At 42.9% G+C, this 17,807-nt stretch overlaps 1 protein-coding gene across 1 annotated transcript; it reads left to right on the forward strand.

The window, feature by feature from the left end:
- Positions 1–3,875: 3,875 nt before the first annotated feature.
- LOC133364412 (progonadoliberin-2) lies at positions 3,876–12,454 on the forward strand. The gene is made up of 3 exons (XM_061584886.1): positions 3,876–4,013; positions 4,102–4,185; positions 12,383–12,454. Exons 1-3 carry the CDS (start codon positions 3,876–3,878, stop codon positions 12,419–12,421), a joined length of 261 nt encoding a protein of 86 aa, XP_061440870.1. The 3' UTR covers positions 12,422–12,454.
- The last annotated feature ends 5,353 nt before the right edge of the window (positions 12,455–17,807 follow it).

Consider the following 17,807-nt stretch of genomic DNA (forward strand, 5'->3'; position numbering starts at 1 on the left):
TACAGTGTTGCAAGAACACCTGCACTTGGCTGACTTTCTCTTCTCCTAAAGATACAGGATCAGTCTCAGGCCCTGAACCTGGCAACCCTACTCCTAATATGCAGAGAAAATCTGCTGCCCTGCAGTTTGCAGCTATTGCTGCTGATCCTCCTTTTTGAACAACCCAGAACAAGTTTGCTCCCTATTCAATATGACAGCCCAAAAGATATTTGAGGAGTGCAATCATGTCCCTGCCATTTCGTCTTCTCTTCTCCAGGCTTGAGTATAGATTCTGTGTGTCATTTAGATGGATAATCCTTTATATTTTGCCTTTTATCCCATATGCACTAGGAATGCATGTTTCCTCCATTTTATCTTCACAACAACCCTGTGAGGGAAGATTAGATTGAATGTTTGGCTGAAGGTAACTCAATGTCCTTTACAGAATTGAAGGGGATCTGGACTCAGGTTTCCTGGGGCCAAGTCCAATGCTCTACACACTCTACATTCACATAACCTTCAACTTAATGCTACTTCACAGCTGTTGCCTCTGCATCCAAGCCAAGGCGCTCTCCTTCTTATAAAGGTTCAGACAGAGTCTGGTCCTTATTGCACATTGGAGATTCCAATCCGATTCAAGTTTTTACAGTCCAAGGCTTGCCATGGTAAGTCCTTTCTGTGGAACTGCTGAAGAAGAATTAGATCTGCCTTCTTATCCTTCCCTTTTATCAGAACACATTGAGCCCTTCTATGGAAAAGAATAGCTAGGAAAAAACACATTTATTTTATTTTAAAAAAACTTTTACATGCAAAATGTTCTTACAGAGAAATGGAATTAACAGATGAGGTGAGATGCAAGACAGGTAGAGGGGCCTAGATAGATGGACAGAGGTGTAGTCATTCAGGGTCTCGGGGGTGTGTGTCTTAGACCCCTTACTTTTTTGGGAGCAGGGTCCCAGCAGGGTCCCTGTTTCCAGCATCCTACAAGTCAGTCAGCATGGAAGGGCGGTGTATTTGTCATTGAGAAGAGTCTTCTAACATGCTTCCTTGTCCTTTCCTGCTGATTGGAGCGGATCTGAGTGAAAGGAGGTGTCAGCCACGGAGAAGACTCTTCTCAGTAGCTAACACCCCTCCCCCCTTTCATGCTGATTGGCTCCTAGAGACGTCTGTTGTTGTGGGAGAAGGCATTAGCAAGGATCTCATTCTCAACCCAGCATCAAAAAAAGGTGTGTGTCTCTGTGGCTATCATGAAGGGACCCTGCACTTCCGAATTTGCCACTACACTACTGTAGACGGAACTAAGAGAACCACCCCTTCTGGATGACACCAGCCACCTTCAGCTGTGTCACATCTCATGGCAGTGTGCAAAGGCACATTGGGAGATGTCCTTGTTGGCCATTCTCTTGCTTTTAAAATTTGTTTTTAAGTAGCAGGCTGAGATAAAGGGCCTTTTTATTCCAGCAAGCATTTTGTGGATGTAAACAAGAGGTTTTTTAGGGGGCTGTGGCATATTGGTTAGAGTGTTGGACTACGACCTGGGAGATCAGGGTTCAAATCTCCACACAGCCATGAAGCTTGCTGGGTGACCTTGGGCCAGTCACTGCCTCTCACCCGCAGAGGGAGGCAATGCTTAACCCCCTCTGAAACCACTTACCATGAAAACCCTATTCGTAGGGTCGCCATAAGTTAGAATCGACTTGAAGGTAGTACATTTCCATTTATTGATGGATGGATGGATGGATGGATGGATGGAATAAATGTATGATGCTAACATTTTTATGCCACTTTCCACCTCTAGGAGGAACCCCAAAGCAGCTTGCGAAAATATAGAACTGTAAAATTAAAAAATAAAACACACACAACTTGATTTAAAACGAAACCAGCCCACACTTCCTAATAAAGGTGGTTAGAGCAGAGTTCTGATTGCTGATCTTTGTAAAATGCTCTAGAATCCTTTTTTAGCTGAAGGAAAAAATGCTTCAAACAAAAAGTTGCTAAGCACCAAAACCAGGAGATCATGTAATCTCATTTGAAAATGTAATAGACATTATGGGAGAAGTAAGATCACTTCTATTTCAACAGAACTATATTATCTTTGTTTACAGAAGTCATAGAAGTCATAGAATAGTAGAGTTGGAAGGGGCCTATAAGGCCATCAAGTCTAACCCCCTGATCAATGCAGGAATCCAAATCAAAGCATTCCCGACAGATGGCTGTCCAGCTGCCTCTTGAATGCCTCCAGTGTCGGAGAGCCCACTACCTCTCTAGGTAATTGGTTCCATTGTCGTATGGCTCTAACAGTTAGGAAGTTTTTTCTGATGTCCAGTCAAAATCTGGCTTCCTGCAACTTGAACCCATTATTCTGTGTCCTGCACTCTGGGACGATCGAGAAGAGATCCCAGCCCTCTTCTATGTGACAACCTTTCATGTACTTGAAGAGTGCTATCATATCTCCCCTCATTCTTCTCTTCTCCAGGCTAAACATGCCCAGTTCTTTCAGTCTCTCCTCATAGGGCTTTCTTTCCAGTCCCCTCATCATCCCTGTTGCCCTCCTCTGAACCTGTTCCAGTTTGTCTGCATCCTTCTTGAAGATGAGGCCTAACCAGTGCTGAATAGAGGGGAACTAATACTTCATGCAATTTGGAAACTATACTTCTGTTAATGCAGCCTAAAATAGCATTTGCCTTTTTTGCAGCCACATCACACTGTTGACTCATATTCAGCTTGTGATCAACGGCAATTCCAAGATCCGTCTCACATGTCGTATTGCTGAGCCAAGTATTCCCCATCTGATATCTGTGCATTTGGTTTCTTTTTCCTAGGTGTAGAAGTTTGCATTTATCCCTGTTGAATTTCATTCTGTTGTTTTCAGCCCAATGCTCCAGCCTATCAAGGTCCCTTTGAATTTTGTTTCTGTCTTCCATGGTATTAGCTGTGCCCCCCAATTTTGTATCATCTGCAAATTTGATAAGCATGCTCTGTACCTCCTCATCCAAGCCGTTAATAAAATATTTAGAAAATATAATGATCTGATAGAGAAGAATATGTATGAGGCACTAATTATGTACGACTGTCGAAGTCAGACAGGCAAAATATATAATGCTAGATCTTGAGAATAATTCAAAGGCCTTTGTGAGGAAATGCATGTGAAATCTAGGACAGGAATTCAATAGCAATGAATGGCAATGTATTTGGAATAAAGTACCACTAAGATTAATATCAGCAGACTTAAAAGAAAACTTTTTTAAAATTCCAGTATCAATGGTATTTGACACCATACTGATTTACTCAACTATACAAAGCAGTTGTTTGGAGGTGCAACGAAAGGTGAGCAGATGTTTTACACAAACTTTGGAATTGCCCCTAATTTAACTTTTTGGTCAAAATTCCAAATCTGATCAGAGATACAACTGGTTATATACTACCTTTAGATCCAAAGATGGTTATTATTTAGAAATGGTCATAAATCTTCTGGTTCTGCAAGGATATTTATTGTGGCCAAACTCCTCAGTTATCAGACTGGTTTAATAAAATATAGAATATAAGTATATTACTTAAACTGATTAATTATAGAAGAATGTATCAAGATCAACAGAGCCAAATAAGTTCATAATACAATGGAATCTATTTGTGATGTTCTGAAATGATAAATTTTAGGTCATTATCCAACCATCCACTTTGTTCATTTTCTTCTCCTGCTATTGCTCCTTTTTCTGCCCTCCTTTTATTGTATGTTCTGCTCTTTTTCTTGTGGCAATTTGTACAGTAACAACAACAACAACAACAATATAAAATGCTTTGGAATTTCTACCCATGTTGAGCATTCCATTGCTTTCCTTCCTTCCTTCCTTCCTTGTAGATTTCACCAAGACAGAGGGGCAACCCCAGACAACACCATGGCATGCCAGAGGTCCCTCCTGCTTTTCCTGTGCATAATGCTAACCATCAGCATGCATCTGTCAAAAGCTCAGCACTGGTCCCACGGCTGGTACCCAGGAGGGAAGAGAGAAATCGATTTGCCACAGAGCCCAGAGGTATGGCTGATGCCTCTCTGTACTCTTCACTTTTCTTAACTCCATTGAGCCACATAAGCCCACTTTTCTCTCTTCCTTCTCAATTCAGATTTCTGAAGATATTAAATTATGTGATGGGGAAGACTGCACTTACCTGAAGATCCCAAGAGATAAAATTGTGAAGACTCTACTGGTAAGCAATGGGGCTACAGTGCGGGTTGAGAGCCTGTTTGAAGTAGAGCAAAAGGACCGAGATCTTTGCATGGCTTTGCATGTTGCTTTTAAACTTGGCTCATGGAGAGCAGCTGGTGACACTCAGGGTTCATCTACATGGTGGTTTAGTGTGTGTCTGGTGCTACTCACATCCCCTTTTAATTTGCATGGTTTACATGAAGTTACTGGCAAACAGAAGCTATCACCCAGTTTTCCCCCTGTAAATCCATACCAACCCAATCCTCAGATAATCCAAAAAGGGAAGGAAAAAACATCTTCACTCCGTATCTGTAGGGCTTGCAGATGCTTTGCTCCAATGCCTTTAGGTGGGTGTGTCAATTGTTCCCCTCCCCACTCCATCTCCTCCTCCCTTCTTTAATTTCGTTTCCTGTGGGCTGAAAAAAAACTTCCATTGCTCTCCCCTGTTCTGCAAACCTTTTTTATGTTGCTGCAAGCAGTGCCGTATTTTCCTTTTTCCCCTAACTAGTGCGCAAAAGCATAACAGTGCTCAAACAAAGATTTGTATTTCAGCTGTATTGTACCAGTGAAAATACAAATAATCGCACTTCCAGGTTTGTTTGTTTTTTAAAAATGAAACTTACTGGTAGAACAAACTGAGCATGCTCGGTTGCCAGGTAACCAGAGGGAGTGGAAATGTTAAATTAGAGGGTGTGGCCATTAGGAAACTTCATGATTGATTCTTCCTGTCAGTGTGAATAGAAAACACCATGTTTGCAGCTGGCATTGGCCCCTTACTGTGGACAGTGCAAACAGAAAACAGAGGTAAAAACAGTGTCTTTAGTACAAAGTAATGTTCCCGTGTGGATAAGCCCTCAGATGCATTGATTCTTAAAGCTCCACCCTACCTTCAGAAGCAGTACACCACTGAACACTAGTTACTGGAGCTAAACACCGGGGGGGGGGCTTCAAGCCCTGCTTGTGGTTTTCCCAGGTGTATCATAGCCAGCCATTATTGGAAGCAGCATACTGAGCTAGACAGAACTTTGATCTGATCCAGGAGGGCTTGTTTTCAGTGGCAGTTGGTGCCCACTATATCCGGTAGGGCTGCTATGAGGTCATGGGGTATGGCGGTCACAGGGGCTGCTCTGATTTTCTCCCTATCCTTCTCCCTTGCAAAGCTACTGTGGACATTTAAGCATTACAATTTTACAAATATTTAGCATTTACCTAAACTGAAAAGGGTGTTACTTTGGTTCAGAAGGAGTCCCTGATGTCACACTTGCTTCTCTGCTGAGAGAAAAGATGTGTGGCCCCCACTTGTTCTGGTTCTCCCCCTACCCTCCTCCTTTGCAAAGAAACAGTGGATACTTTCTAAAGAAACAGTGATTAGGAACTATAAGCCTCAGAAATAAATGGCATGAGCATGCACAGAGTGCACTTGCCTCACCAATTAGGAACTTCTGTTTATATTTAATAAGATGATTCCACAACAGGTATCCTTTGCATAAACAGCACATCTTATAATCACCACAGTAGAAGAACATACCGGATCAGACCAAAGGCATGTGCGCACGCACGTGTGCGCCCACACACACACACATCGTGTTTTGTAAATTTAAAGAAAAACAAGAATGCAAAACCTCCATACTTCTCTCAAACACACACTCTACAGTTTTAACAGCAGGTGTTGAAAGTTGTAACACACATAGAAGCCACCCGCCATTCCTCCTCCCTATTCTCCTTCCCCATTCACAAAATAAATACAAATGATTTAGCAAAAATAGTTATACAAAGATACTCACACACTCTATCCACCATTGCTCTCTCTTAACAAATATTAATTAAAAAATACCCCAAGTTGCTCGAACTAACAACCATACCTTTCTGCTGGCTAGCTACAAAGAATGAGCTTTGAGATGTGGCCTTCAAGAAAACAGCTCTGAGCATGCTCAGACTGCCCTCCAAGGCAGCCCCAATAGGCCTATACTGAGACTGCTGGAGAATCCACATAACAACAGATGGAGTAAGAGTCTTGCCAGACTAGCCTGGAAATCTGGCAGGTACTCTACTCAATGCTCACATGGTTTTTCTGCCTAGGAACACATGGGAGGGACCTCTTTGTCATAGCTATGCTTATGGATTGGGATTGGCTGACCTGATTGGCCAGAGAACAGGAGATTGACAGAAATGTTTGCAGAGCCTCTCTGAGTTCGAACAGAATTATAAAATGTGTGTGGGATAGGAAAGAGTGTGTAGCTTTGAGTTTTCTTTTCTATGTGTGTGGGGAATATTTTAAAAATTGCTTGACATTCTCCTTGGGAGGGGTGTGCCCCAGTAGCCCCAGTGGACCAGCATACACTGCTTGTTTTGTGTTCCAAAGGGTAGGTCTTCTCCTGCAACATCTCTCTAAGGGTCAAGGTGAAGCTGCAGTCTGGAGAGGCAAGCTGAGGACAAGGGAAGCCCAGTCTGAAGAAGCAGAGAGCGGACTTTGGGCAAGAACAAGGAACCAGAGAGAAGCTCACGGAACAAAACAGCACGAGATCCCAAGGAGGCCCCTGGTTTTCTAAATAAGATAGATAGTCCAAAGGCTGTGCATATAACTCCTGAAACCTCTATCTCAGAAGTGGGGAATGTCTAGCATGGGGGCCAAATGTGGCCCTCAAAGCTCTCCTCAGGCTTGTCCCAAGGGCATACCCCACCAGCTATGTTACATGCCCTCCTCAAGTGCTTTGGCCTGGCTGGAGTATGCCCTAGAACCGTGATCATGCCTCTTGCTTTCCTGGATGAGGATGGGCCTACATGTGCGTAGAAACCAGAGACCTTTGCCTGGCTGGACTATACCCTACTGTAAAACATCAAATCCATTACCCCACCCACTTTTGCATCTGGCCCCACCCACCACTGACATGTGGCCCATTGAAGGTTGCTCATGAGGGAATGTGGCCCTTGGGCTACCCAAGGTGCCTCACCTGTGCTCTGTCTTAACTACATATATTTGAACGCATGGGCTGGACCATTCATCACTCATAAGAATAACCCAGCTGGATGAGACCAAAGGCACATTTTGTCCAGTTTGGGGAACCTTTGGCCCTCTAGATTTATTATTATTAATTAACTAAATTTATATCCCACCCTTCCTCCCAGAACGAGCCCAGGGCAGCAAACAAAAACACTAAAAACACTTTAAAACGTCATAAAAACATAAGACTTTTAAACATATTAAAACAAAGTATCTTTAGAAACATATTAAAAAGCATCTTTAAAAGCCATTCCAACAGAGACACAGACTGGGACAAGGTCTCTACTTAACAGGCTTGTTGAAAGAGGAAGGTCTTCATTCAGTAGGCACCGAAAAGATAACTGTCTAATATTTAAAGGGATGGAATTCCAAAGTGTCAGTGCTGCGACACTAAAGGTCTGCTTCCTATTTGTGCGGAACTGACCTCCTGATGAGATGGTATCTGCAGGAGGCCCTCACCTGCAGAGAACAGTGATCAACTGAGTATATAAGGGGTAAGACGATCCTTCAGGTATCCTGGTCGCAAGTTCTATTGGGTTTTGTACACCAAAATCAGAACCTTGAACCTGGCAGATGTTGCCAAACTGCAATTCCCTAACCCCTGGCCATTGGCCATGCTTGCTTGGGCTGATGGGAGGTGTAGTTCAGCAACATTCCCTTATCTAGAATTTTCCTTCAATCTTCCCCTGGTTTTGAATCTCTCTGCCTGAAGCTTGGTCACCAAAATTGCATTGTGTTTCTTGTCATCTATCGCCCCCCCAATCCACTAAGCCGTTCCTTGTCCGACCTGTCTAACCTAATTGCAGGTTTACTTCTGGATTCTCCTAGACTTTTAGTGTTGGGAGATTTCAATATTCATATAGAATCCCCCACCTCAAATGATGCTCTTGATTTTTTATCTTTAATGTCCACCTTAGGGCTACAACAGTTAATCTCAGTCCCAACTCACACTGCAGGCCATACCCTAGATCTTGTCTTCCAACCAGAAGCAGATACCTCAGACCTTCGAATAGAGAATATAACTTCTACCCCATTATCTTGGTTGGATCATTATTTAATTAGTTTTAACCTCCTTGTGTCTTCTGTACCTCTCAAAATTAGAACCCCCATTAAGTTATACCGTCCTAAGAGATTATTAGACCCTGACGTATTCCTATCAAAGTTTAAGGAATACCCATGCCCCCCTACCGGAACTCCAATTGATACTCTGATCTCCTCTTGGAATAACACCATGGCCGAAATTATGGATTCAGTGGTCCCCCTTCGTCCGTTAAAAATTACAAGACTCAAATCTGCCCCCTGGTTCTCTAAAGAACTGCTAGAAATGAAGCGTACCTATCGTAAGCTGGAACACCGATGGCAAAAAACTAGGAGCCCATTTGACCGCGCTCAAACCAAGAAATCTGTGAAAGCCTATTCCTTGGCTAGACATGCTGCCCAAAAAGCATATTATTCTGCTGCAATTACTTCAGCCGGAAATCAACCTAAACAACTCTTACAGATAGTTAACAGTCTCCTCCGTCCCAAACACCCGGATTCAGATACAGTATATTCTCAAACCCGCTGCCAAGAATTTGCTGCATTCTGTGAAGGTAAGGTGGATCAGATTCGCTCCTCCTTTGACTCTGCTAAAACGGTAGAATATAATGATAGTCCATCAGATTTTGATGTAGCTAAATCACCAGAATCTAAAGACACTCTATCAGAAATCAGCCTGCTATCCCAATTTTCGTTTTTTCAACCTATCCAACCAGATGACATTCTTCAACTTCTCTCTAGAATGAAACCTACTAACTGCTCACTTGATCCCTGCCCTTCATGGCTCATAAAAACGTCTAAAGCTGAACTTGCGAATTGGCTCACTGTGATAATCAATGCTTCACTCCAACAAGGTCATGTTCCCGAAACTCTGAAAGAAGCAATTGTAATTCCATTATTGAAGAAGCCCTCTCTTGACCCTACACTTCTCAGTAACTTTCGTCCAGTATCTAACTTATCCTTCATCAGTAAAGTCATTGAACAAGCTGTAGTCACACAACTTCAAACATTTATAGATTCAAATAACTGTTATGATCCCTTTCAATCTGGCTTTAGGCCCAAACATGGGACCGAAACAGTGTTAACAGCACTGGTGGATGATCTGCGACTTGAATTAGATAGAGGAAATCTAACTTATTTAGTGTTGTTAGACTTGTCAGCCGCATTCGACACTATCGACCATACCATCCTTCTGCACCGCCTCTCTAATTTGGGATTCCGTGGAACGGTACTACAATGGCTTCGCTCCTTTTTGGAGGGCAGACTCCAGAGAGTTGTCCTTGAGAACTTTTCATCTAAGGTTTGGCCATTACGATGTGGTGTTCCCCAAGGCTCCGTATTATCCCCAATGTTATTCAATATTTATATGGAGCCCTTAGGAAGGATCATCCGTGAATTCGGAATACACTACCATCAATATGCAGATGATACCCAACTTTATTATTCTTTCCCGCCAGATGTTTCAGATGTGGTTCATCCCTTAAACCAATGCTTGGCTGCAATACAGCAATGGACTAACAAGAACAAACTGAAACTTAACCCAGAGAAGACGGAGGTTCTACTAATTGGACATAAACCCTCTCATGAATTTAAAAACGTACTTATTTTAGATGGGGTTCCACTCCCTCTGAAGTCCCAAGTTCGGAGTTTGGGTATTCTTTTAGATTCTGCTTTGACCCTTGAACCCCAAATTGCAACAGTATCCAGAAGTGCTTTCACCCAATTAAAGCTAGTCCGCTAACTTCGTCCGTTTTTAGGAACGTCAGACTTGAGGCAAGTGACACAGGCTCTTCTGACCTCAAGATTGGACTATTGTAACGCTCTTTATATAGGACTATCTGCTAGATCGCTTCGTCCGCTTACGTTGGTTCAAAGAGCGGCGGCCAGAATGCTGACCGGAGCTGGTCCACAAATGCATACTACACCTCTTCTTTATCAACTTCATGGGCTACCGATTTTATTTCGACACCAGTTTAAAATTTTGGTATTAGCTTTCAAGGCCCTACATGGATTAGCACCAATATATCTATCAAATCGTATTCTGGAATTTAAATCTCAACGACCGACAAGAGTACCCTTCGAACATTCTGTTATCATTCCATCTACCTTTATAATCCGCCACTCCAATACTAGGAACAAAGCTTTTTCGTGCATAGCTCCCATCTTATGGAATAACCTGCCACCAGAGATCCGATGTTCTTCCTCACTCACGGTCTTTCGCCGTCAGTTAAAAACATTTTTGTTTCTTCAAGCTTTTAATGTTAACATTTAAATTGTTATAACTATTGTATTATTGATTTTCTTAATTTTATCTTTTAATTGTATATTGTTTTGTATTAGACATTGTCTTATTTGTTCGCCGCTCTGAATTCTAAGAACTAGGGCGGGATATAACATGTTTAAATAAATAAATAAATAAATAAACATCTGGAGAGCCAAAGGTTTCCCACACTTTATTTAGTCCAACATTCTCTTTCCCACAGTAATGAGCTTGACCAGCATTTCCTGCACTGATGCCTTCCAGATGTTGTTGGACTGTGACTCCCAGCATCCCTGACCATTGGCCACAGTGGCAGGTTACAAATAAAATATAATTAAAATCGGTTAAAACAAATTACAATCAGAAGTGCCACGGTAAAGAGGCACATCTTCAGCTTGTGATGAAAGCTATAGAATTAAGATGCCAGATGTATCTCTATGGGGAGGGAAGTCGACAGAGTCAGACGTCTCCCAGGCTGCCACCGCTGAACATTTGAGGGCAGCAGAACTACCAAGAGGGCTCCTTTTGTGGATCTTCACACCTGAGAGGGTCTGTAGGGAATGATGCCTTAAAGTTGTTTAAACACTAACATGAGAGCCTTGAATTGGGCCTGGAAACAACCTGGCAACTGTTTTAGAACAGGTACCATGTGACTTCTAAATGGAACCCCAGCCAGTACTCTGGCTTCTGCATTTTGGAAATTTCCATTGGAAATTTCCGAGTTGTCTTCAAGGGCAGCCCCGCGTAGCGTGTGCTGCAATAATTCAATCTGGAAGTTACCAGAGCACGGAGTACAACATGGAGTAATAGCCATTGATTGATCTCTCTCCCTCCCCCACTTACCTGGCAAATTCCTTAATAGACTTCCTTGATAGCAGCACCATCAGGTGGTGCCTTCCATGCTTAAATGAGTCTCCAAGAATGAGCCTCCACAGATCAGACACCACAGACTGAGGGATGTTTTCTCATGTAATGTAATCTTTTTTAGAAGAATCAGTTCACACACTCAGTTGTGGTTCATCAAAGTGATTCAGCTCGTCTGTGTACACATGGACACTGAGGGCTCATCTACATGGTGGTTTAGTGTGTGTTTGATGCTACTCACATCTCCTTTACATTAGCTTGGTTCACATGATATTACTGGCAAACAGAAGCTGTCACGCAGTTTCCCCCCTGTAAATCCTTACTAATCCAATCCACTGATAATATGAAAAGGGAAGGAAAAACGTCTTCACTCCGTATCTCTAGTGCTTGCAGACGCTTTTGCTCCTATGCTTTTAGGTGGGTGTGTCAATCATTCCCCTCTCCACACCCACTATCTCCTCCTCCCTTCTTTCATTTCATTTCCTGTAGGCTGACAAGCAACTTCTGGCTGCTCTCTCTTCTGCTAGCCTTTTTTATGTTGTTGCAAATGGTGCCTTATTATTCTTTCCCCTCTAACTTGTGCACAAAAGCATAACAGTGCTCAAACAAAGATTTGTATTTCAGCTGTATTGTACCAGTGAAAATACAAATAACCACACTTCCAGATTGTTTTTTTAAATGCAACCTACTGCAGCTGGTAGAGCAAACTGAGCATGCTTGGTTGCCAAGTAACCAGAGGGAGTGGAAATGTTAAATTAGAGGGTGTGGTCATTAGGAAACTGCATGACTGATCCTTTCCCTCTGTGTGAATAGAAAACATCGTGTTTGTAACTGGCATTGAGCCCTTACTGTGGATGGTGCAAATAGAGAACAGAGGTAAAAACAGCATCTTTAGAATGAAGTAATGCTCCTGTGTGGATAAGCCCTAGCTGTGCATCTACTTCCTGCTACGATGTTTTCAGACTGGCATAGATCCTGATATATTCTGGGAAAAGCTATTATGTTGACGACATGTTGCTGGATTAATTTTTACAGGCTAACATGCTAGCAAGACAACTTCGGAAGAAAAAATGATACCCCTCTGTGTGTGTTTTTGGAAACATTTTGCATCTGAACAGATGGCCTACCCCTCTTCAGCTTAATGTGTTCTGTTTGTAGAAGTGATGTGCCCAGTCCATTGTGAAATTCTTAACACTGTAGCAGCCTTCACTCAAATTCCCAGCATGTGAACATATGACTATAATGGCTGAAAAACGTTTGTGTTGACTGTCATCTAGTCAGAGAATGAAGACTGCAGGGAGTTCTCTTTATGCACTTGTAAAACTTGAGTCTGTTGAATAAAATACTTTATTTTGCTACACACACATTTGTATGCATTTGTGCCCTACATGTGTGTTTAAATGCACATCACCATTTACAGGTTTTAAGCGGAAATCCGTAAATCCTTTCTTTTGAAGTTACAGAGAAGTTCAAAGGACTTCACACAAGACGTATTGTGATGGCCACCAGCTTGGATGGCTTTACAAGTGGATTAGACAAATTCATAGACGATGCTATGTTCCACCTCTGCTGTTGGAGGCAGTATGCTTCTGAATTCTTTCAATGTGTAAAGGGCCACCCCTTCACTCAATGAAGCATTAATCATGCTCTGGACCCACCCAGTCAAATCCCGTAGATTTAATAAGCTAAGAGGGACAGAGGTCCATAGGGCATGTAAACAGGCATAAACTGAAAATGATCCCACAACACATCTCAGACTGTGGCATTGGATGCTTCAACTGGAACCACAACAACTGTGGAGTCTCTCTGAAGGTGAGCGACTTTATACTCAAGAAGTACAGTCAGGTGGGTCCTTGAGGGCTCCAGGGATCCTCCCCCTTCCAAAGATTATCAAAAAAGCTGTGCTGACCAGTTACTTGAAGATGTAATACAGGCTGCGATATATGCTTTCTTTGCTGACCACATTGCCACATGGTAGGGACAATTATGTGTAACCTCAGGGTGATATTCCATTTTGTTCCCCCCATTTCTGTCCCTCACCCCATCAGCTAGTATTCTGTGCCCAATCATTCTGTTCTCAGTCCTCATTGGGCAGTTTTAGCATCCTCCTTAACCTTACTGGTTCCCCTCTAAGGTTTCTGTAAACCCCAAGTCTGCTAGAACTTCCCTGTTCTGCATGGGTGGTGCCATTTTGGCTCCATAAGAATTAACACTCAGAGAACTGAGTTGTGGCAATCTAGAGGCCAATCTAATAGCAGCACCCTTCAGTGGTGTATTCTGGCATGTTTTGTTCAAAGGCACTTTGCAGAAGGAAGATTGCTACCTCCTTGAAATAAAAATAAGAGACTGCACAAACATTTACAATTTTCAAATCATCACAAAAGAAGGTCAAGGAGAGTGATCTAGCCAGACCTTGTCTGCATTTAACTTTGAGGAACTACCCCCCCCCCGTGAAACATATTAACTGAATTTTGTTGAGAAGTTGGAATAAGTGATCACAAGTCTGGTGAGAGGGTTGCCAAATTTTCTTGTGAGGGCAAGAAATTTTTATTCAAAATCAGTACAGATTAGTGACGAGTTCCAGTCATGACAAAGAAGCAAAATTTCTCGATACCCTAAATGACTGTGCCCTAGAACATCATAGAACCGACCAGAGGGGTGGTGATCCTGCACTTAAGTGGCACCCAGGACCTGGTGTGAAATTTAACTGTTGTTGAACCAATTGAACAGTGATAATAATGGTGTTAAAGTAAACATACATGTAAATGGCCAATTGCCAAGAAAACCCAACACAGTCACATTTGACTTCAAAAGAGGGAACTTCCCAAAAATGAAGGGATTGGTAAAAAGAAAGTTGAAAGACAAAGTCCAGAGGGTCAAATCACTCCAAAATGATTGGGAGTTGTTTAAAAACATAACATTAGAAGCTCAACTGGAGTGTATTCTGCAGATCAGGAAAATACCACTAGGGCCAAAAGGATGCCGGCATGGTTAATGAGTAGAGTCAAGCTATTTAGGGCAAGAAGGCTTCCTTCAAAAAATGGGTCTTGTCCAAATGAGGAAAATAAAAAGGAACACAACTTCTGGCAAAACAAATGCAAGAAGACAATGAGGGATGCTAAAAAGGAATTTGAGGAACACATTGCTAAGAACAAAAGATTGTTTGTTCTTACAAACAAACAAAAATTCAAATACAATCAAAGCAGGAGACCATCTAGGGAGGCAATTGGACCCTTGGATGACAAGGGAGTCAAAGATGTGCTAAAGAAGGATAAGGAGATTGCAGAGAAGCCAAATGAATTTTTTTCATCTGTCTTCACAATAGAGGATATACAGCAGATCCCTGAACCAGAGCTAACATTTGTGGAGAGAGAGTCTGAGGAACTGAAGCGAATAATGGTGACAAGAGATGAAGGTCCAGGCTTAATCATTCTTGTTACCCTCCTCTGAACCTGTTCCAGTTTGTCTGCATCCTTCTTATAGTGCAAAACTGGACGCAGTACTCAAAATAATAGGCTAACCTTTATGGCATGGGACATTAACCAATTTGGCATGGGACATTTCTCTGGCCAACTATGTTCCCGTATTAGGATAATCTCCTCTCATGAGAGTTTTATGTCTCTATTTTATGCTGGTCATTGACCATAACAAAAAAGATTTGATTCCCGTATGAGATATAGATTTGGAAAGTCCTTTTCCCTGCTGTTCTTCTGGCTACAGATATCCATGTGGCACACACCAGCAGTGGCTCCAGTCTGGGGCAAACCACCTTGCACTCCTTCAATAGGTGTGGTTGCAAAGCATGAGATTTATTAGAAGTTCTTATGCTCTTCAGTAGAAATGGTGGCCAGCAGCTGTTGTCATTACTGTGAGGCCTATCCTTTTGGTGTCCCTTTTCCTTTGAAAAAAAATACTTTGTATTAACTATTAAAACACATCACATGCATGCATCAAAAGATAAAGAGACAAAATTAGCAACCTCATGTCTTGCCATCTTGTCCAACTATGGGGTGTAACTCAAAGAATAAGACAATAACATACAAGACAACAGGAAGGGAATATTCAGAGGATGGGGCAGCTGATGGCTCCATGTCAGTGGGGCAGTGGAATCTGCTCCAGGTTTTAGTTCCACACCACTTCAGACAGCTCCTTGAAAGTTCAGACTAAAACCCAGGGCAGATCCCACTGCCCCACTGACATGGAGCCTCTGTAAAATATGCAAAGATAACCTACTAGAATTGCATGATGAACCTTGGAAGCACCCTGAGATGTGTACTGTCATCTTACTTCAGCATTTATAAAGGGCTGACATTTGCTTCATTGGCAGGGGATACAGTGAACACTGTCCAGCAGACTAGCAAACCAAGACAATTTCCCCTCTAGACCTTTAGATTAATAGGTTGCATTCTATATGGGGCTGCCCTTGAGGTTGGTCCGGAAGCTGCAGCTGGTGCAAAATGCATCAGTGTGACTGCTCACTGGGGCAGAGTATTGCCAACATGTTGCCCTATTGCAGAAAGAAATGCATTGGCTGCCCATTATGTACCAGGCCAAGTTCAAGGTTCGGGTTTTGGTCTACAAAGCCGTATTCAGCTTGGGACCAGGATACCTGAAACATCATCTTACCCCTTATATACCCAGTCAGCCACTGCACTCTGCAGGTGAGGGCCTCCTGTAGATACCATCTTATCAGGAGGTCTGTTCCACACAACATACAAAGCAGATCTTTAGTGTTGTGGCATCTACCCTGTGGAATTCCCTCCCCTTACATATTAGACAGGTGCCATCTTTGCTATCTTTTTGGTGCCTACTGAAGACCTTCCTCTTTCAACAAGCCTTTTAAGTAGAGACCTTATCCCAGTCTGTGTCTGTGTTGCAATTGCTTTTCAAGATGGTTTTAAAGTTGTGTTTTTTTAAAAAAAAATGTTTTAAAAGATATTCTGTTATAATATGTTTTACAGTCTTTTGTTTTTAAGATGTTTTAAAGTGCTTTTGGTGTTTTTGTTTGCCTCCCTGGGCTCGTTCTGGGAGGAAGGGCGGGATATAAATTTAATAAAATAAATAAATAAAATTTATTAGAGAAAGTGGACCCCTTCTGTTAATGAAAATACCCACAATTCATTAAAGCTTCTTCATATTATATTTTTCCAATCAGTTAAACCCTACAATTTTATTCTGATTGGTTAGAACTGGGGGCTCGCTGAGTATTTCCAATCCAAAGTTTGAGAAAGGCCAAATTCTATCTGATATTGCTTTGGAGCTTTATCTTCAGATAGACATCCCCGCACACACACCCCAAGCTCATTCTCAAGCTTTTCTCCATGCTGCTCTGTTTCTCATCTAAGGCAACCACACAAAAGGACTGAGCTGAAAGGGTTTTTTCTCAGCAAGGCCCTGTCCAGGAACGGGGCAGGCGTTAAACCCCTGCGGTCCGCTGGCTCCACGAAGGGGTGGGAATCAGCTCAAAAACAAGCACCAATGGATGACAAGGTGGGGCAAGTGCATCAACTCAAGATTTGTTGGAGGTCAGTGCGGGATACAGGCTCAGGCCCACAACTTCACGCTCCTTTCCTTAGGCAGTACAGTGCCATATTCTAAAGACCTTTCAGAGCAATAACAACTTCTTTTAGGAAGCTAGAAAGCTGCCTGATACCAGGTTGCACCAACGGCCCATCTGGCTCAGTCTTGTCTACGCTGACAGGCAGCAACTCTCCAGGGTTTCAGGCAGAGACTCTCTCCCAGCCCTACCTGGACATGTGGCGGATTGAACCCGGGACCTTCTGCATGCAGAGCAGATGCTCTGCCACTGAGCTAAGGCCCTGCCTTTTCTATAAGCGTGCCTTTCTCAGTACCTGCTCCTGGTTCAGTCCAGGTAAGGTTGGGCAAATGGAGGGACATTGTTCAATAGGGGCTCCCTAGACCAGGGCTGGCGAACCTTTGGCACTCCAGATGTTGCTGAACTACAACTCCCATCATTCCCAGCAAGCATGGCCCATGGGCAGGGATGATGGGAGTTTTGGTTCAGCAACATCTGGAGTGCCAAAGGTTCACCACACCCGCCCTAGACAATGGAAGAGGAAGTGCCCCATTCTCCCCCTTCCCAGAGCTATGATGCTTGGGAAGCGAGAGATCCACAGCTCCTGCGGCTGGCCTCTCTTTAGAGTACCCCCAGGAAGGTTAATCCCCAGTGGCTGGGTCCCCCACTACAAGTCTCCAATAGGGTTGGATTGATGGAGGGGGCTTTTCAGGGCTCCCTTCATGGCACAGAAGAAACTCCTGTGCAGTAAATGTGGTGCATTTCAGAAGTGCAGGGTCCTTTATGAATAGGGTTGCCAGGTTCAAGGCCTGATCCTGATCCTGTATCTTTAGGAGAAGAGAAACTTTTAAAGATACAGAAGACATCTGGGAGGCTGGGCCTGGCAACCAAGAGGTCTTCTGTATCTTTCAAAGTTGTGCAGGG

Source organism: Rhineura floridana, chromosome 9 (genome assembly GCF_030035675.1).
Source record: "Rhineura floridana isolate rRhiFlo1 chromosome 9, rRhiFlo1.hap2, whole genome shotgun sequence".
NCBI lineage: Eukaryota > Metazoa > Chordata > Lepidosauria > Squamata > Rhineuridae > Rhineura > Rhineura floridana.

What these genes read in the sequence shown, in the direction of transcription:
- LOC133364412 (XM_061584886.1), top strand. Translation starts at nt 3,876, where the DNA reads ATGGCATGCCAGAGGTCCCTCCTGCTTTTCCTGTGCATAATGCTAACC. An exon ending in ATTTGCCACAGAGCCCAGAG is followed by an intron (nt 4,014 to 4,101) that starts GTATGGCTGATG and finishes TTCTCAATTCAG; the next exon opens with ATTTCTGAAGATATTAAATT. An exon ending in AAATTGTGAAGACTCTACTG is followed by an intron (nt 4,186 to 12,382) that starts GTAAGCAATGGG and finishes TAATTTTTACAG; the next exon opens with GCTAACATGCTAGCAAGACA.